The sequence below is a fragment of the Glandiceps talaboti genome, chromosome 18, assembly GCF_964340395.1.
Source record: "Glandiceps talaboti chromosome 18, keGlaTala1.1, whole genome shotgun sequence".
Taxonomy (NCBI): Eukaryota; Metazoa; Hemichordata; class Enteropneusta; family Spengelidae; genus Glandiceps; species Glandiceps talaboti.
Genome location: NC_135566.1, coordinates 12280001 through 12300856, shown reverse-complemented (window position 1 = coordinate 12300856; position 20856 = coordinate 12280001). Strand labels below are relative to the sequence as shown.

General features: G+C 35.5%; 3 protein-coding genes across 3 annotated transcripts in view; 2 read left to right on the top strand and 1 right to left on the bottom strand.

Annotated features, from left to right (window-relative positions):
- Positions 1–38: 38 nt before the first annotated feature.
- Positions 39–3829, top strand: LOC144449674 (rRNA methyltransferase 3, mitochondrial-like). Its single transcript, XM_078140247.1, has 4 exons — positions 39–403; positions 1567–1808; positions 2132–2293; positions 2788–3829. Exons 1-4 carry the CDS (start codon positions 39–41, stop codon positions 3339–3341), a joined length of 1323 nt encoding a protein of 440 aa, XP_077996373.1. The 3' UTR covers positions 3342–3829.
- A 392-nt stretch (positions 3830–4221) lies between these two features.
- LOC144449465 (uncharacterized) lies at positions 4222–10503 on the bottom strand. The gene is made up of 6 exons (XM_078140001.1): positions 10108–10503; positions 8188–8286; positions 7103–7258; positions 6436–6729; positions 5666–5798; positions 4222–5225 (listed from the first exon to the last, which is right to left on the bottom strand). Exons 1-6 carry the CDS (start codon positions 10471–10473, stop codon positions 5134–5136), a joined length of 1140 nt encoding a protein of 379 aa, XP_077996127.1. The 5' UTR covers positions 10474–10503; the 3' UTR covers positions 4222–5133.
- A 113-nt stretch (positions 10504–10616) lies between these two features.
- Positions 10617–20856, top strand: part of LOC144449592 (E3 ubiquitin-protein ligase BRE1A-like) — a 16351-nt gene continuing 6111 nt past the window's right edge. The window contains exons 1-12 of the mRNA XM_078140155.1: positions 10617–10634; positions 11105–11254; positions 12093–12260; positions 12811–13000; positions 13455–13631; positions 14180–14292; positions 14905–15108; positions 15825–15950; positions 16911–17084; positions 18126–18261; positions 19184–19305; positions 20161–20384. Coding sequence (XP_077996281.1) covers positions 11123–11254; positions 12093–12260; positions 12811–13000; positions 13455–13631; positions 14180–14292; positions 14905–15108; positions 15825–15950; positions 16911–17084; positions 18126–18261; positions 19184–19305; positions 20161–20384 — 1766 coding nt within the window. The 5' untranslated portion in view covers positions 10617–10634; positions 11105–11122. The remainder of the gene's footprint in view (positions 10635–11104; positions 11255–12092; positions 12261–12810; positions 13001–13454; positions 13632–14179; positions 14293–14904; positions 15109–15824; positions 15951–16910; positions 17085–18125; positions 18262–19183; positions 19306–20160; positions 20385–20856) is intronic.

Genomic DNA, 20856 nt, shown 5'->3' with positions numbered 1-20856 from the left:
ACGCCCTCATAGTAGAGTGATGGAGAGATTTATCCAAGATGTCTGCGTCCATGTACATGTGCGTAAATCGCATTGCCAAAGCTTCGTCAACTACGTATGCAAAGTTTTTCCCGAATATTTACACCATTCAGTGCAGGAATTATGGTAGGAGGGGGTTACGGAGGAAACCTGTGAGGGTGATAACATCTGATTTGGATGAAACGAACAGGGTACGTTCCGCAAGTCGAATCGGAGGGACTAAACCAATAGTTGACAATGTTGGGAAGGAGGGGCAGCACGTGGATCAATATCAAGAAAACAAAATCCTGTATGAAAAATCGCAGTATGTCGAAGTAGGTACGAGCGAAGTAACTGAACCGAAGCTCAAGTATGATAAAGTTGGACCAGATGATAAGCGAGTAAGGTAAGGGACCTTTCAGTCAGTGTGTGTTTGAGTGGGGTTGGGTTTGGGGGTGGGGAGGGGGTTGGGGTGGTGGGGGGTCAGAATGATGGCCATGCACCTTTCGCATGTTCAAGATACAACTGGTTTGCTAACTGTTCACTAAGTTTTCTTAAAGGCGAATATACAGTTCCAGTTGCTACAATGATAAGAATATTCATGCAACTGTAATTTATGACTTAATTAAAGAAAGTGAGCTTAATAAATCTCAAAAAAAAAGAAGATAGTGGCGATAATTGCAAGTGTACAGAAATCCTGTGGAAAGATATTGTAATCTTTCAATTTAGAAAGGCAGAAGATTCCAGCATTTATTGGAAGTGCATAGTACTTCTCCAGAACACTTACATGTATCACATGGTGGATGGATGGATGGGTGGGTGGGTGGATGGGGGGGGGGGGGGGGGGTTAACTTTTTAAATGTGAATGTAAAGGATAACTTTGTTGAATACCGTATGGGTGTAAATTTGCAGCAATTCACAGTTTACTATTTTTAATTTCCTGATTTATCATGTTTATTATTTTGTAATAGGAATGCTGGGATAGCTTGGCCTGGGTTGTCGCCCAACATTACCCGTTGGTATCATATAAAATATTTATTTTCATCCATTGTTCACTGTGAAACTATAGACATTGGAGCTCTCCAGTGTCTGTGGTAAAACCAACACATACTGCTTCTTTATTCAATGCTTTCTCTTCATTTCTCATAACCAGTTGGTTGATTTCTTGAGTCATATTTTTGTCATTTCCTTTTTCACATCTTGTTCACTCTCTAAAAATGGTCACTATGCTAACTTTTGACTCTGATGACTTACATTCTTAACCAGGGGACATGCTCACCTAGCTTATGTGGTTACCACAGTATATGTCTGTTGTTCTACATTGTTCAAAGTAGTCACTGGTGTGCATGTTCCCTGTGAATATACATGTAACATAGTAGCCATTTTCAAGAAATGATGGCAAAGAAGACTCACAGTCAACAAAAATTTGAAAAGAGTGCTGAAAAATCACAATTGTACAAATGACCATGGACGTGTATATTCGAAAAACTGCTTGAAAAGGCATAATGTTAGCTGTAAATATTTCTGTATTATGGTTAACGAGAGCAAATTGTGTGTGTGTATTTACAGGAGGGTGTTGACAATGGTGAAGTCCAGAAAATACAGAGAACAAACTAAGAAAGTACTATTAGAAGGAAGACGACTGATTACAGATGCCATACTGGCTGGTGGAGAGTGCCAAACCATTTATTTCAGTCGAGTTGAAAATTTAGAAGGTGTACCCTGGAATGAAACTGGTGCAGACCTCCTGAAAATCCCATTCAGAGAAGTCAAACTATGGTCTGATGTGATTACACCACAGGGAATCTTGGGTAGGTGCCAGTGCTCCCCTACTCATCACTCCACATCAGGTGGTACTGCAGTGGGTTAGCTCTCCTACTCATCACTCCACAGAGGTGGTACTGCAGTGGGTTAGCTCTCCTACTCATCACTCCACATCAGGTGGTACTGCAGTAGGTTACCTCTCCTGACAATCACTCTACATCAGGGATTATCACATATTTGAAATTCACACCACAGTTCTTTGCAATGCACCATATTCCGTTGGATTGGAATCATAGATATGTATATTAAACTATACTATTTCAAGATTTTTAAAATTTAGTCAATTTCAAATCATCTCTTTCCTTCTCAGCTGTATTCTCAATGCCTACTTTTGAACATTTCCTGTACGAGTCACAGGAGGGAAAGATTCCATTGACTGTTATCTGTGATAACATCAGAGAACCCGGTAACCTGGGAGCTTTACTCAGATCTGCTGTAGCAGCTGGATGTCAGAAAATACTTGTAACTAAAGGTGAGTATAGTAATCGGTTTGAAGAAATCATAGTCTGGTCATAGGAAGAATATATGTTAATTGTCAGTGTTCCATCTCTTGCTGCATTTTTTCCCTGCAACTCAAAATACGCGATTCAAAAAGTATTCCCCAAGATATCAGACATGGGTGCTTACCTAGATTCTAAAAGACCTACCCGATGGGTCCATGAACATGTTTATGTAAACAGGATCCATGACCTGGGATTTTCTGACCATTGGGGCATTGAGGTCATTACTTGAGAACAATCCCATATCTTCACAAATGTGTTGCTGAATGCATGGCGATGTGTTACGGATAATTGTACAATGCTTTGAACAAAACTTTGCCATGTACTGAATATGGAGATATTTCTAGACCAACTTTATTGGCCACCTGGTAAAGGAATTTTTCAAAGGGAAAATTTATAGATTTTGTGTGACAAAGTGAGCACATCTCCATCCATGTTTTATTGACCATCCCTATCTCATTTACAGGTTGTGTTGATATTTGGGACCTTAAAGTTCTTCGTGCTGGAGCAGGAGCACATTTCAGAGCACCAATCATACACAATCTTCACTGGCAAGATGTCAAAAGTCACCTAGATGATGACACCACTGTGTATCTAGCAGACTGCAGAAACTCTGAGGCAGAGGAAATGGCTGCCTTGGAAAATGAAGAACAAGAATCAAGGAAAACGAACTTTCAAAATCAGATGTTGCGACAGCCTCACAAACTGCTGAACATGATAGCAAGGGATGAGTTAGTTGATGAAGACGATCATGAAGATTTGGGACAAAAATTAGCAGAATTACCAACAACAGAGTTTTACAACATAAACTGGATAACAGACTCTGCTGTTGTTATTGGAGGGGAAACACATGGACTTAGTCAACAGGCTGTCGAATTGAGTGATACTACTGGAGGCAGTAAAATTTACATACCTATGACAAGAGGCATGGACAGTTTAAATTCTGCAATGGCAGCTAGTATTGTTGTCTTTGAAGCCAAGCGACAGTGTTTAAATTCAGAACAGACAACCGATGTATAACTTGGGACTGTAGAACAGTCTGTTAGTAATAACAGTAATGTGTATGTCTGACATTCTTCATATTGGACTGCTTTTGCATGTAGTTATGAAGAGCATACATGAATAATTCATGACTCACCATATAAATAGTATAAATGTTGCACTTCCCCAAATCTGTAAGATATGGCCTTCGTACTATGTTGTCAGTTTTAACTATATTGAGGGTTACAAGCCTGACAGGGCTGAACAACAGTTTACACTTCCCCATGGAAGATTGATTCAGATGACTCATTCTTTTCCACAGGTGAGTCACAGAGAGCCTGTGACAGCGATAATAAATGGATACACATTGTTACAGTGCTTCCAATCAAAGTATGAATGAAATACTGCAACATATTGATAAATTACCAAAGTATGTCTGTGTCTTCATACAGAAATCAGTAAGGTCAGATCAATGATGTGCTGCAATTGTGTGCATCATTACTGATAACTTCAATCATATCAAATTTGGTACCCCTTACAGTTACCAAGGGTTGTTGTCTAATACATCACTGTGTACATCTAGCCATGATGATATCTACCAATAGACAGGGTTTATTTGCAATAATGAATATTGCGCACTTGTTCGGCAGCATTATCAAAGTAACCAGTAATTCAACTTTGACACTGAGTAGACAATGTTGTGACTACTATAGCTATGTCACTGCATCAGGACAAGTTCTGTAATGTATCAATATGTTGTAGCACTTCATCATTCATACTTTGATTGGAAGCACTGTAATCAGGCTGTACACTGATTACGACATCTGATAATTGAATTTTCCAGATGTAAATAAAGATTCTGACACAAAAATGGATGATGCTTGTTGATTTTTATTGTTCATTAATGTACCATAATTTCCATATTACATCAATTTATGATTGGGGATAAACAAATCATTTTATTACATCAATTTATGATTGGGGATAAACAAATCATTTTCCAGAGTCACATATGTTACTAGAATTAGCAATCACAAACTTCTCTCTACTTTGTGAATAGAATTTATGTGTGAGGAGCTACATTGCCAACACCAAGAGAGAGTGACAACAAATTAGCATAATAGAATATTCAGTCCCATCTTCCCGAAATACAGAAAATATACTTCTATCTTTAATAATTAGATAACACAATAAAGTTTGAGCTGTGATTTCATTATGACGTGCCTTGAAGCTTGAGATATGCCCTGTAGCTTTGTGAACTTTGGTATACGGCTGTGCCCTCTAAGTGTGTGAAGTTTGATCTGTTGTCTTTTACCATTATGATGGTACTGTAATAATTTGGCCAAACTTCTAGGTAAGACTTAAACTTGCAATCTGCATAACAGGAGACTAGTACTGTAGAAAGGAAACTTGGAATGTTTGAACTTGAATAAAATACTACACTCCAGTTAAACTCTGCAGAACTTATTTGGTTAAAAATCTGCCAAAAATTCAGATACTCTTTTTTTCTGGTTGAGAACCTGCTTTTGAAAGCACTCCAAAGTCTAAGTCTACAATCTTTCTCTTTTCCAATCACCAGTATACGGTGTAGTCTGTACGGAATGCTGTGATGGGGCGCCCTCACACATCGGTGAGAGGAGGCCGGTGAGGGTGGAACATCATAACATATCTTTAATAGTCTACATATGGTGTAATACACATACTTAATGAAAAAAATCAATGTGCCAGTACTATAAGTGCACAGGTATTATGGTAACTTTTTGACAAGAAAACTAAGCCTACGAAGAAATAAATAGTGGCAAGCTGTAGTCGTATTGTACATTAGTACTATCTAGTCGAAATCTCCACTTGATGATAAAGCCACAGCGTCGTCTTCTTGGACCACTCTATACTCAAATGTCCACATTTGATTTGTGAATACCACTGTAACATAACAAAAATGAAGAAAGTATTAATACAATCTTCTGTTCACTTCATTAAAGCTGCTATCTACATAACACAATTATATTACTTACATGTAAAGCTATAATTTCATATTTCATTGATTTAAATATTAGCAATTTCTAATATCTTAACATCAGTGTCTGTGTTGTTGAGATTACATATGTAATATTATTATGGAATTAATACATTTTTTCTCAATCTCTTTTCAAACTCAAGTGTGCTTACTTTAATATTATTCGGTGCACATTTTCACATACAAAAATCTTACCAACAGTGTTACATTTTATCGTTACTAACATTGCTACATGTTTTTGTCTCACTCGACAGATATCTCTGCTGGTAAGATTTTTGTTGAGCCAGATGACATTCCTGTTTCAGGTTTTGTGATTTTAATTGTGGACCTAACAAATTCAACTTACACATGTCCCCTGGACTCAGAGTGGCTGTAATCACGTTACATGAATCCTTGCAAATATGATGTGGTGTCAGTTTGACCTCATAATGACCTTTCAACTGGGCAAACCAGGTCATTGAAGCGCCTGTGTTTAAAGACTGGAAAATCAAGAACAATAAACAATCACATGTAATTGAGATAAAAAAGGCAAACAAAATTCTTTTTCAGAATTTCATAAAATGTTCAATTGCAGGAAAATTTTAAAGTTTAAAAGTTTATTTATTTTCTGAAATGCCTTTTCTATTTATTAATATTCGAAAGCACTGTACATACAATAGATTTAAACGCATGATAAAACAATCAAACAAATAGAGCTAAAGTGTAAATGATAATTTTTTTGCAAGGAAGTCACATTTTTAACATCTCTACTTGGTTTCTTGTTTGGTACCTTTGAACATAACTATTTACTGGATTCACCTACTTTGTAAATGTTTGTGATTGATTACCGGTAATGTGTTAGGGACATTTCGAAACCTATATAAAACATTGTGAAGCATTTATGCAATGCAAGTCTTCTATAAAATAGAAGTGACTTTTGTTTATTTGGGAGACAACATTCAGGAGAACTCTGTGAAAGTGTATCAAACTTCATTTATGTCAATTCTATTTCTGGTTATTATTTTTGAATCTTAATATCTTTTGCGCATAACTTGTTAGCCCTGGGGTGGTACCAGTGACCAGTTCTGGTGGGGTGCATGGCCATGCATGGCAAAATGTGATGTGACAAAGACTTACAGAGACGAAGTCTGAACCAAGAGCTTGCTGTTTCCCCTTTCTTACTCCAGATGATACAAAAATCCAGTTAGACATTCTCATCTCAACCATTGGGGGTATGAAGTATGGTCTCTGGTAGTATTTTCGGATCTGTTTGACTGGACGGTCATTGCAGTTCTCCCAGTGCATATGCCATTCTGTATTTGTACCATTTCTGATACCACGCATTACTTGTTTGACATACGTGTACCTGTTATCAGCATTGTAGAAGTTACAGATCTTTGTACTGTTAATGACGGAGTCATCAAAAAATAACTGAAAAATTAAATAATTATTTTCTGTTAATTTATTCTCAACAACTAAGGAAATTGTGAAGGGAGTGAGGTTGATGAATTATTGAGGAATAATTCTTTTGATACAAGGCATGGAATATACAATATGGGATGGCAAGCTTAGCTTTCATAGACAGGATGTGATGGTGATTTGCTATATTTTCACAGCGGCTCTACAAAGGGGGAATATTCTGCCATTCTGTTCAAATTCAAAATTTTGCTTACAAAAACAGCCCCAGTTGGAAATTCAAATCATTGCTTCCAAGAAATTCTTTGACTCTGTGAGTAGAAGTATCCATTACTATTAAAGTGAAATCATCTTTGTACTCTGTTACTACATGGTATTGATTTTATACCTTGGCAATGAATTCTGTATCAAACTCTTTGTATGCCTTCCAGTTGTCAATGGCATCAGTTACAATGACAGGTACATGGACATAAACAAACTCTTCTGTCATCTCATCTTCAGTTACTTCACTTGTCCCCTCTATCTCATCTAGACCTTCACAATCCTATCAACAAAACAAAATATAGTTCTCACACTTTAACCCTTACAACACCATGTCTGCATATATATTATAATATATGCAGACAAGTTTACTCTTTGCATTAGCTCAATTTTCACCTCTTCACCTCATATCTAGATAAATAAATATTCGTTGGACAATATATATGCAATGCGTGGATAAGGAAAAAATAGGTTTGATTGTATTTTTTATTATTCCTTTCAAGTTAAAATTGATATTAGTAGAGTATGAAAGATCCGACTCGATAGTGAAGCTCCGACTCTATAGTGGAAAAAGTCATTGGCCTAGGGAGTCTTTTGCGTTTTAAACTTTATAACAGACTAGTTAGTTCTGAGGTATTCAAAACACAAAATAAGGTTATCAAACTCTATGACACAGACTAATGGTTCTGAGGTATCAAAAAACCAAATATATAGTTATCAAACTTTATGAAACAGGCTATCGAGTAGTTGGTTTTATTTTGAGGTATTTCTATCAGGATAAGAATATCACACAAACACAGAGTATCTGATAGGCTAAGAGTTGAAACTTATTTGACCAATAATGGAAAAGCAGCACATTCAAATATTTGAATGTATTCACAATCACCTGTATGGTTATAGAAAGCTACACAAATACTATGGTATAATCTAACTGACTTTTTAGAGCTTATTTACTTGAATGAAAATACTTGCATAAAACCTTGATAATACTATTCTACCATAGTATAACGTTAATATTGGTGCATTCTACATTACTATATCACATCAGTTATGAAGTATGCCTGAACAGCAGGTTTGACTTCTGCCAATAACAATACTAGTATGCTTCAATAAGTACAACACTGCACATAATTAGGTAACTTTTTAATATGTAGCAAAAAAAATGACCACCAAGAAGTATCAACTCAGCTTGTGCCCCTTTAAATATCTCACCTCACAGTCAGATTCAGTCAAACTGGCAACTTCATAGTACGGATTCTCAATGATGCAATCATTCTCATAAATATCAGTCCAATCCCAATACTTCAAGGTCTGAAATTAGAAAATGTGAAAAATACATATTATATCAAATCATTCATTGTACCAGAGTCAAAACAAAGTTGAAGCCATGTATAGATCATATTTGATCATGATATCATCTATAATTTTAATCCTAGCCAAGTAGACCATAATACTAGAAATGAATCTAAAGAGGCTATGATAATATAGCCCTCCGGACTCCATGCAGATGGTGATTTTGAATTCATAATTTCCCCAACATAGGAAATCAAAATTCAAAATCCCCAATCGCCTGAATTCTAGGCTAATAATAATATAGCATTTACAAAAGGTTGTTCTGTGTCAGATTTTTTTATGTAGCATCCAAAGTGCTCAAGGGGTATGGAAGTATAGCTACACAGAAGTGTTACTAGCTAAGCTTGCACAGCAAACCACTGAGAATCCAGTTTTATTAAAACCCTATCAAGGACAGGTCCCATCTCAGAACTGAGATGGTTCTGAGAATGTTTAAGTCTTGGACTGGTCCCAGAATTGAACTGAGACCAGAACCTGACTATAATTGGAACTGGTCCTAAATTAGACCTTGCACCAATCTCAATTTGAAACTAGGATTGTCCCAGATAGTGTTTTTGTCTAAGTTTGGCAGTTAAACAACCATTATATTAGTAAGAATGAAATATAAAATCAAAATGTTGACTTCCAAATTGTATCATTACATCACTGTCACTATTACATTCCTGATATTCTTCATATTAATCATTTATCAAAAATTTAATAAAAAACTTGGCTTGCATCATAGTTATTTTATCATATTAATTTTCAACTCGACCAGCTGGAAACAATGTATACAGGGCGTGGTTACTTGATGGGATGAATATTCCACTGGTAAGGACTTCCTCTGAGCCTGTCATTCCGCTTGAATGCAGCAGAAAAACACCCAGACTTGTATTTATTAACTTATTTAACCATACGACCTAATTATACAGTCCATCCAAGTGTACATTTGTTTGGTTTCCTCTGTGACAATATTATTTGTGGAAGGGTCCCACGGACGTTTTACCTTCCATATGTTTTACATAAGAAGAACTTTTTATCCTTTATTACATTTTTCATAAAATTATCCACACTGATAATCATACCACATTTATACCACATGTGAGTTAATTATCAACTGGTGTTGTAAAGACACAGATAAACTAACTTGCTTTGATGAATTGACTGAGTATTTTCTGATGCTGCTTCCTTCTCATTATGTATTCATGGGTCAAAACACATGTCTAGACTTGTCACCTCACTGCACTAAACTGGTCTCTTTTATAATATATCCCTTTTAACACAATACAGTATATTCAGATGTCACCACATTCTAAAGTATTTAAACTGTTATCTCCACTTTTACTTCACCTTTCAAATCAAGTACATACAATTTTGATCTGCAAACACATTTTTTTTTTCTAAACATGAACCACCTAATGTTTGCAAATATAGTTTAGTCATCTAGTTCATATGATTTTAAATCATAGTATATTTTATTTGACATAAAATAATGCATACATTTTCTATTTCATAGAAATGATAAACAAAAACATTAAAAATGTATAAAACACTTAACTATTACATAAACGATGTTGTATTAAATGCAAAATGATATATCGAATAAACTTTTGAAATGAAACATTTTAAGATCAAAAATGATAAATTATAACTGTGACTGTCAATGCACATAAACTGTATGGACAACAGGATGGGTAGTACGAGTTCTGAAATAGTATCATGAATATATGCAAACTAAAGTTCACACGTCCCTAGCCTGTGCCCCTTCCCACCTCATATTATGCTTTATGTCTGTCCTACCTTCAGTTGTGTATATCTCGAATAGACACGAACTAAATCGTATGCAGGGTCGTAGTAGTACAGGAAAGCCACAAGGGAGAAGAGAAGGACCACTTTAATAGCCCTGTGCTTCCATTTTTGTCGATTTGCGTCTTTCAGGAATCCCAGAACTGGTCTTGCTGAACTTTCAATTTCTGCTTGACTGAAACCAGACTGCACACAAAATGCTCGCAGAAGTCGGATTTCGTCGTCAATTATCTTCAGTTTGTCTTCAAGAGGGAGTTTCTTTTCTTCATCTGTCGCACGTTTGATTTCTGGTAGATCGCTCTTATCGGGCGATGCACCCTCGGAGACGTTCTTCCTCTTCCTGATCTCAGTTTCTGCCATCGTTGCTAACTCAATTATCAACTTTTCTCTTCCTTGTATTAAGTCATGTGATGGGCACATGATCTCTCTTGTCCAATCAATGTACAGGTTTGGGTCATATATAACCCGGAAGTAATACGTGTTATGTCGACATCCGGGCGACGATCTACCATCTTGTGTCGGTAAGAAATGGGAACACGGAAAAATTTGACAATTTTCAGCTAAGAGTCAGAATGCACGACTCCTATAAGTCTTTTGGCATATTTATTAAGTATTGATGATACCACATGCGTAAATTATAAATGCAGATCTGATCAAAGATTGGCAAAAACGGTACATAACAGTGCATGCAAATGAATGAACTGAATACGTAGACACATGACAGTGGTTGGGAATAGGTTATATTGGTAATTTTAGTTTATGTGTCAACTGTTACAAATTTTAAAGTTCGTGTCTGAGTTACCTTTCATTATGGATGAATTTCATAAATTCTATCCGAGCGTAGTAGAGTTGAAACAATGGCAACAAAGGGATTTGAAAACATTATAGGGCCTCACTTTAGATGTCTACAAGTGCAAGTTGTTATTGTTTTTATTCAGAGGAAGTCTAATCCTAAAACCATTTGATTCCAAATGTTCTTTTTATTTTGCAGAACAAGCATTCCATCAGTATGGCAACCAAGAGACCAGCCAGTGAGATGGAGGGAACTTCCAACTCAATGCCTGGTACAAGTCAATCAGAGGAACCACCAAACAAGAAAACATTGGTGGATCCAGTACAGATTGGACCAGTGTCATCACAGGTATAGCAAATTCACACACACACACACACACACACACACACACACACACACACTTCTATGCACTCAATCAACATGTCACATACAAGCAATATGTAGAATCTGAAATAACAACTTGTGTGTCATCTCAGATTTGATTGAAAACATAAAAGTTTGCATCAAACATGCATTGCATTACTACAAATTCAACAATGTCTGTGACTTGTTATAGTAAATGTGGAGACAAGCTATGTAACCAATACATGTAATCTAGTGACCTCTATATAAACATTTTCCTTCGAGGTTGGGTTGTAAGAAAACTAAAGGATTGCCTTAAGTTTAAGACTGCTGGAATTAAGTTGTATGAGTAGCAATACAGTGTTTTGATTAAGACTTCAGGACACTCACACTTTCTGATTTAGCGTATTGTCTATCATACAAGGATAGATTTGTGACTATAATGTACAGTTTTTCAAAGTGTTGTAGGAACGTTCAAAAGCTGAATATTGAATAAGAAGCAGATTTCATTTTCAGTAACAAAAACTGTTGGGAGTCAGCAGGAGTGAGTTTGAAAAGTGAAGCGGAAGAGTAAACAGCTTAGATTACAGAAACAATATTACTTGTATGAATATTCCTGAAAAATGCAAGCACAAGCCAAGTGAGATGTAATGCTGTCAGTTAAATGTTTATGACAGCCCCATTTTAAGCAAATCAAAGTTGTAAGCATTCTAACAAATGTTATGTATATACCCCTTGTAAAGTTGTATGACAAACATGGATGAACCAGCAGCGAAAATATGCGTGCTTGACTGTCATGATATGTTAATACCAGAAATATGTATTTCTTCTTTGTTGTTTGCAGGAAGAAATGGATATAAAAGTATTGAAATTCCAAAACAAGAAACTTGCCGAGAGACTTGATATTAGGAAAAGTGTAGAGGAAGATTTAAGAGACAGAATACAGAGACTTGAGAGGCGACAAGCCAATGATGAAGCAGTGCTGTGTCTTTTAAACAGATATTGGTCACAGGTATGTTTGAAATATAGAATAGTGATACATGTATATATTTACAGAGGGCTATCAATCATAGTTATGCCTTTGTTGTCAGTATGCCACCCCCTTCATCCACAGCAAGTAAGTATTCATCATATGCTAAGACTCATCATCAGTGTGTACCCTCTATGCTAATTTGATGCGCCACTGACGCACACAATTTCTAGTGATGGACCAAAATTTTGTGTTCCCCTATCTCTTACTATGTGGTGACTCGCAAGAAATCAAAGTTTTTCTCATTTTGACTCACAACAACAAAATTTGGATGTCATGTCATTAGAGGGCATACTGCCCATCATGTAATGGTGTATCACTGAAAGAACAATGGAGATGAACAAGAGATTTTATTTGGTGTTTCATGGCATCTGAGCAAATATTATGAGATGTGAAATCATGAAATGACTTTCCAGAACCCAACATTTATGAAAATACGTTTATTCCTGAAGTCCCTGTGATGTAGTGTGAAGCTGCTGAGTTCATACTTTTTGGGGGAAGATAAACAATTTTTTTCATCATCATTGTTTAGCTTGATGAGGATGTTGGCGTGTTACTAAAGAGATTCAATGAGGAGGAAGAGCCTGCCAGTGATACTGAAGCTACAAAGGAAGAGAAAGAAACAACTGAAGGTGAAAACCAAGTAGAGGATAAGGTAGACACTGAAGCATGTTCAAGTGCTAGTGAAAGTGAAGAAAATAAAGAAAAACAACCTACAAAAGGTACAAACTACTGAATTTATCACTTAAGTGTTTATTTTTCTTGATTACCAGTGTTGCAACTTTTGAGAATTTTGTGCAGACTTCAAGCGGTGACCAGTCAGAAAAATAACGTAATTGATGAACCATAACATGTCATATAAGGTTACAGTGTTTACTTGTTAAAATATGCCTCACATACTGTTGACAGTATCAACTAATGTGGTTCCATAAACGCAAAGTTTTGATAGCTAAAAAATACCAAAAACACTTCCCAATTTTGAGATGGAAATGTCAGAAAGCTCTGGGTAAGTAATTTGGTTTGATACAGCAACTCACTGAGTTACATTTGGGCAGTGTATAACCCTTGATGTTGACATGTAGGATTATTTTAGCACCCAGAAGGGGGCTATTATGATCTCAAAAATCAAGCTATTTCTTGCAAGTGTTGTAAAATTTGATGCATTTATTTTTTCAGAAAATGAAGCCGTTGTGTCATTTTTGACGCTCCTTTCCAGTAGTGAGTCAGATGAAATAGAACAACAATTACAACAAAGGTCCATGTTCTCCAAGGAAGCCATAGCTAAACTTATCAAAGTGTTTGATAAACTTCAACAGAAAAATGAAAAATTAGCTATCTCAATTCAAAGTAATAGTAAGTAAAGCTTGATTGAATTTTCTGTTTTATGTGTTACATTCGCCTTTGCAGTCTAGTTCATTGACTTAGTGTTGTTGTAGTTAATTTTCCTTCAGATATTATCAAACTGAACTGTTGATGTCTCTGTCTCTTTCTCTCTGTTTCTGTATCTCTGTCTCTGTCTCTGTCTCTGTCTCTGTCTCTGTCTGTCTCTTTCTGTATGTCTCTATGTCTCTCTCTGTCTGTCTCTCTGTCTGTCTCTCTGTCTCTCTCTCTCTCTCTCTCTCTCTCTCTCTCTCTCTCTCTCTCTCTCTCTCTCTCTCTCTCTCTCTCTCTCTCTCTCTCTCTCTCTCTCTCTCTCTCTCTCTCTCTCTCTCACATTGGTTTGACTTGTTATGATCATCTCTAGTGAACCATGTGTGATTGATTGCTCTGAGGTGTTTGGTTGGGAAAAGATTGCATCATCATAAATATTGTATGAACTATATCAACACAGTAACTTATGTAGAAGTGTTATGTAGTCAAAATTATTTAGATCACCATTTCCATATTCTTGTTATTTGTAGGTGACTTAGATGAAGTTATTAGGACAAGTAACTTAGAACTACACACAGAAAATAAAGGTTTACAATCGTTAGTTACATCTCTACAAGAAAAGCACCATGTCACAACTTTGAAGGTAAGATTTAGAGATACAACATTCTCAGTATTCAGTTTAGTGTTTATTATTTTAGCAGTGTTTTGCAAAATATTAGTGAAGGCTGTAAAATGATTTTGGCTTCCAGAATTGTGGTGCATACTGTTTCCTATTAACAAACATTAATGGACGTTAGTCTTACTTGACCACAGACGTCCTTATAACAGATACCACTTCTATTCTGCCTTGAAATGATATATCAATGTTACCACATGCATAATAACAGTTTGTTGTGTGTTTCCATACATTCTATATTGCAATGAGTAGGGTAATAGTCAAAATTGTCACACAGTTTGATAAAGTAATCAAAATTCAAAGTGTGTTTCTGTGTAGTTTAACCTTCTTGCACATTTTGATATTTAATTAAGTTTTATTTCCCTGATAAATAAAAAAAATGTATGTCGCTTCATATTCAGAAAAAAAATTATTTGACACTGTATTTTCTTCCTTGTAGAAAAATGAATGATATTCTGCAATATGTTAGTTTGCCAAAATAAAGACTGAGATTTCCTGCAACATTTTACTGAAAGTAATTTCTTCCAAATAGATTAGTTGGCTGATAGAAATACAACTTTTTATGTGTAAATATTTTAGTTTGCTGAGCTGAGTGACAAACTTCTTGCATCAGAGACCAAAACAGCAGAATTGAGCAATCTAGTAGATAATCTGCAGTATGATCTAGACAAAGCCAGACAACGGGCTGACAAACTAGAAAATCTACTGAGTGATGCACTATCCAAGTTAAAGATGTACAGAGATGCTGATGGTGCTGGTGGCATTTCTGTTTCACAAGGAAAGGTAAGGCAAACACTTTCTATTCTGTACAAGATATGTGTTTATATGTACCGTAGATTTCATATTTTCGAACAATTTAGAGGAAAAGTGAAAAGTTAGAAATACATGTTTTTGAAAATTGAAATGTTTGTTGTGCTGTCTATTCTGCTAAAGATTTGGAAATATTGACAACCATATGAAATACTCTGCTTGTTTGTCTATACATTTGCTGTGCTTTGGGTATCAATCTTGTGGTTACATTGTAAAATACATTGCTCTGATCGTCCTTATCATCGCCCCCAATAAAAGCATCCACAACCGCTGATCTTTCAGCTTACCTTGTGGTCAGAACTTGGGTACGCATTTCAGGAGAAAGACTCTAAAATGGGATCCAATTCGAAATTGCTAGTCTAAAATATTTTCCTGTATTCACAAAATGCCTCCTTGGTTTGAAATGGGGAGTTTCCTTGGCAAGTTTACAATCAGTTTTAGATTTCACCCCATTGTGTAATGTAGTATTGAAGGCAAATGTGTACTACTGTTAAAATGAGGAACCTACCAAAAATACATGGTCTAAAATGGGGTATACATTTTTGGTTGGAATAGACCTGAACTGGGGGTGGGGGGGGGGGTGGCATTTGTCACATGGTGGCACAACAAGCTTTAGTATATTCAGTGCATTTGATTACATGTATTGACTGTCCTATTCTGATAAAATGCTCTCTGTTTTCCATGTACAGCTTGAAGAACTAAACTCTCAGTTGAATGAACAAACAGAACTAGCCTCCAACAGACTGGCTGAAGTGGAGAAATTACAAGAAAAATATCAAGTTTGTGTTAAAGAAAATGAAACCCTTAAATTAGATGTGAGTATGAAATATCAACAACTTGTCATAATCATATTTGACTGAATAGTGAAATTAAAAGGCTACTTTCATGACCCCTGTGTGACCCTGTGATTTTATATCTAGGCATTAATGTCAATTTTGGAGAAACCAAAATGAGAATGTTTAATTGCTTCAATTATGGATGATATTGCTTGATGAAAATATGGACATTTTCTTCACAGAAGAGTCATTACAACATTAACAACACAGCAGTTGACTGGCCTCACAATTAATTAAAATACCTAGATAGCAAGTTCAGTAGTTGTAATATTGTCTGTATGAATTATACATTCGTGATACCATACAATTGTGTACTGCCATCACACACTGATTTTGTCCAAATATGAAATTACTAAGCCTATATCTGACATTTCCATGTCACTCTATAATATCTAGCATTGTTTGCTGCTGCTCTTTACGAATTTAGAAGACTTCAGTTTTTGCAATTCTTACTTTTCCTAGCAGCAGTTGTAGTAGATTTTCTTCAGAATTTTTTATGAGAGTTGGTAAAATGTACTCCATACACATGCTATTCCATGGGCTAAATCATTATAATTACATCATTGAAATTGTCAGCACTATTTCTAAATCAATTGCAACTTGTACCTAAATATCTTGAAAACAAACATTTGGCCAAATTCATAGGATAGAGAGTACCACTGAAGAAATTAATGTTTAAAGTACATAGTGTTCAATCCTAGGTATATGACATGTCGACAGTATACTAGTGTATGTTGTCTTGTACCAAAAAAGACTCAAGTTCATTGTCAACTGATTTCCAAGTTCATTGTCAACTGATATCCAAAGTTACAACTATATACCTGTTATCTTGTACTAAAAAAGTAAAAGTCATTGTCATTGATTTCTGAAGTTATGACATATCCCTACCTACTATCTTGTACAAAAAGACTCAAGTTCATTGTTACCTGATTTCCAAAGTTACAGCATATACCTGCAGAAGTGATTCAAGAAACGCCAGACTACAAAAACCTACAGTCGCAGTATTCCGTGTTATTGAATGAGGCTATGCAAATGAAGTCACAGCTAGAAGACGCCAGGGCCTTACTACAGTCATCCAAAAATTCACATCTTCGACAAATAGAACAAATGGAGGTGGGTGGATTGAAATAGTTTTAGTCAAATGCATTATAGCTGTACTGACACTAAAACTAACTCTAATATCTGATTTTACAGTCTCTAAATTTTGGGCTGCAGCATTTGAAATTCAGTTCAGTTATAGTCTGCAATCTTCAGTCTTGCTTTGGGGTTTTAGTTAGGATGGTACATTTTCCGTAGAAGTATCTGAATTTATTGTCCTTATGTATTCATAATTAATGCACACCAAAGTTTAAATAGGTCACATGTGTTTCAGATGTGAAATGAAAGGAAAAGGAACTTGCACAGGAATATTTTCATACACATTTATGATTTGGGATGGAGCTAGGGGGTAATGTAGATGAATTGTACATAAGTAGTGTGTGTAGGGAAAGCCGTACATACATGTTTGTGGTACATTCTAAATGGCAGGATAACCATAAGGTGTTTACAAATATTTCTTCTCTCATCCCATCATATCTCAAGGGAACAATTTACCAGAGCACATCATCCAAGCAATAACAGTTGTGGACTTTAAAAGTGGCCATATGGATGAGAGAATTGGATATTTATTTTGGATTTTTAATTGTAAAACAATTTTATCATGGCTTCCTACTTGAAAAATCAATGTGAAACAACATAGACCAAGTCTGTATTTGTAACTCAATACATTGCAAAAAGCTGAAAAATGTGTTATTGTACGTACAATAACAAACATTTTACATATTTATCAGCTTTTTGCAATGTATTGAGTTACAAATACAGACTTGGTCTATGTTGTTTCACATTGATTTTTCAAGTAGGAAGCCATAATAAAATTGTTTTATAAATTAAAAATCCAAAATAAATACCTAATTCTCTCATCCATATGGTCACTTTCAAATTAGACTGGACTAGTACATGAACACTAGAAAGGAATATATGAGTCTTTCTCCCCTGTCCTGTTAAATCATGTTAGATACAATGTTATCATATTGTGATAGTTTGTAGAGCCTGTGATTTTTGCCAACAATCACCTACAAATATACAAATCCACTTTTGTTGTGTGTTTGCTTTCAGACTGATGAATTATCATGCCAGAAGAAACTGCGGACCGAAGTTATTCAGCTTGAAGACACACTAGCCCAAGTAAGGAAGGAGTACGAGATGCTGAGGATTGAATTTGAACAAACTCTGTCAACCAATGAGCAAGCAGGTAATATTAAACATGAGTAAACAGTGTCAGCCAATGAACAGACAAGTTAAATACTACTCTGGTAATTGAGCCTTCGGTTTACTAAGATAGACACAAACTAAAACTATTGTCACAACATGTTGATACAATCACAGTGATAAGTATTGAGTGGACATTGGTTTAATTATAATCTCATTAGGGAGGTGTCACAGAGTTTTATTGACACGGTTCCATGAACTTGCAGTTCACTTTTTTATGACTTCCAATGTTTACACTATCTTGATCACAGGGTGAATTGCACAACAGAGGAACTACTATCACCCACTTGTGTAATCTACCACATTGAAGAACAATAGATTTAATTTGCACCAGTCACTCAAGGCTGGATTACCAGTGTCTTATAATAAACATTGTCAACTGATGAACAAGGAGAGCAAATGTGACATTAACAAACATTCAACCAATGAACAACCTGGTAATATAACATAACAAACACTCAACCAATGAACAACCTGGTAATATAACATAACAAACACTCAACCAATGAACAACCTGGTAATATAACAGTAACATACACTCAACCAATGAACATCCTGGTAAAAAATTGAGAGTTGATTTTATCAGTGATGGATATTGGTCAATCTTTAAGTATGGTTCAAGAGTGATACCATATCAATCACTTCACTTTGATACCAGTATATTATTTTATATACAACATTTCCTTGCCTGCACACCAGGGAAAGGTTGACAGTGAATTTTGTATGGAAAAAGTATTGGCTGTTAGGACAGTTTTAAAACTCATGTTATGTCTGTGAAATTAGTATATTGTGTGATATATTCAATGGCAAATTAGGATTGTTCATAAGACCTGTAGAACCATAGCAAGTGTTCAATTTCAACAGTGTGAAACAATTTTGTGTGACTGCGATGTTTTGTGTAATAGGTCCTATAAACAGAGAGATGAGGCATGTCATCACCAGTCTACAAACACACAACCAGCAACTGAAATCAGAGGCAGGCAGGTACAAGAAGAAACTTAGAGAAGCAAGTACTGAAATACACAAAGTAAGTGTAGTTCTCATAGGGAGTTGATGGGGGGGGGGGGGGGGGGGGGGGTTGCTTTTTGTTCTGTCTTGTAAAATATTGGAACGTACTATTTTGAAAATGTACTCTCTCAAGACATGTGTGTCACTGATAAACCAATCACATTACTAGTATATGCTGACAAAAACTGTACTAGAGAGAACATATTGTAAATTCTAAATTGAAAATTTGATTTAAGTTAAAAATTTGAGACAATGATCTTCTTAAATAACAGCAATCATATCACCCAAGCTAGAACATAACTTTCTTTATGATAACTCTGCCTTTTTCACAATGGACCCTTGCTAATTTACCATGTGGTAATGTTTTTGAAACACTAAGTTTACACCTTACCATCTGTCCATTCCTCTAAAAGATTTGGCTTGTACAGTTTTATGTATCAAATACAGGAGGAAGTATGCATGAATTACACAAAGAAAATGTGTACAAGCAAACATTTCTAACTGATAGTCAAAGTACAGTTGCTATCAGTGTCATCTAAACGGCAAGATTGGAGAATGCTTGGCCCCAGTATATTTGTTGGATCCCGTATCTTGTATTCTAACCAAACAAAATGTAGGAAAAAGATAACAACAGGGTAAATACAACACTAGTCCCAGTATGTATGCTGTATACCATGTCTTGTCTCATAATCCAAGCAAGATATAGGGAAAAGATAACAACAGGGTAAATACAGGACTAGTCCCAGTATGTATGCTGTATACTATGTCTTGTCTCATAATCCAAGCAAAATATAGGAAAAAGGTAAGATCAGGGTAAGGCATATCAAGAGTACTGACTATATTCACAAGAGATTTCCATTATTACATCTTACAGTTAAAAACAGATGTTTGTAATAGTGATAGGAAGGATCAGGGACACGACAAGGATCATCAACAGGTGAAAAAAGAACCAGGAACTCATCATTCAGATGATAAAAAGGATAACAGAGACAAGGACAAAGATGGCAAAGATAAAGAGAAGAAAGATGATAAAGAAAAACATGAAAAGAAAGTTTCTAGTGATGCTGATGTCATCAAGGACCTCAAGGTTCAACTCAAGTAAGTATTTTTAAAGTGGCACAAGCTGAGTTTATAAGCTTTCCTTAACTCTGGTGAATAACATAAATAACATAAAATCGCAAATAAAGGGAATGCCATTTCAGGAAATAGATGTATTTTCATAAAACGTTAATTTCTTGAGAGATTTTTTCAACTCAAATTTTGTGCCATTGCCAAGGATTGTATGTCTAGGATTGACAGGTTTTTGAGTAACATTTACGCATGTTAAATAACCTAATTTGCATATAATCCACTATATGAGATGTTTCATGTTTGTAGGTATGTTTAGGATTGACAGGTGTTTGAGTAACATTTACGCATGTTAAATAACCTAATTTGCATATAATCCCATATTTGAGATGTTCATGTTTGTACTAGGTATGTCTAGGATCGAGTTTTTTTGAATGAAATTTGTGCATGCTAAATAACCTAATTTGCATATAATACAATATATGAGATATTTCATGTTTGT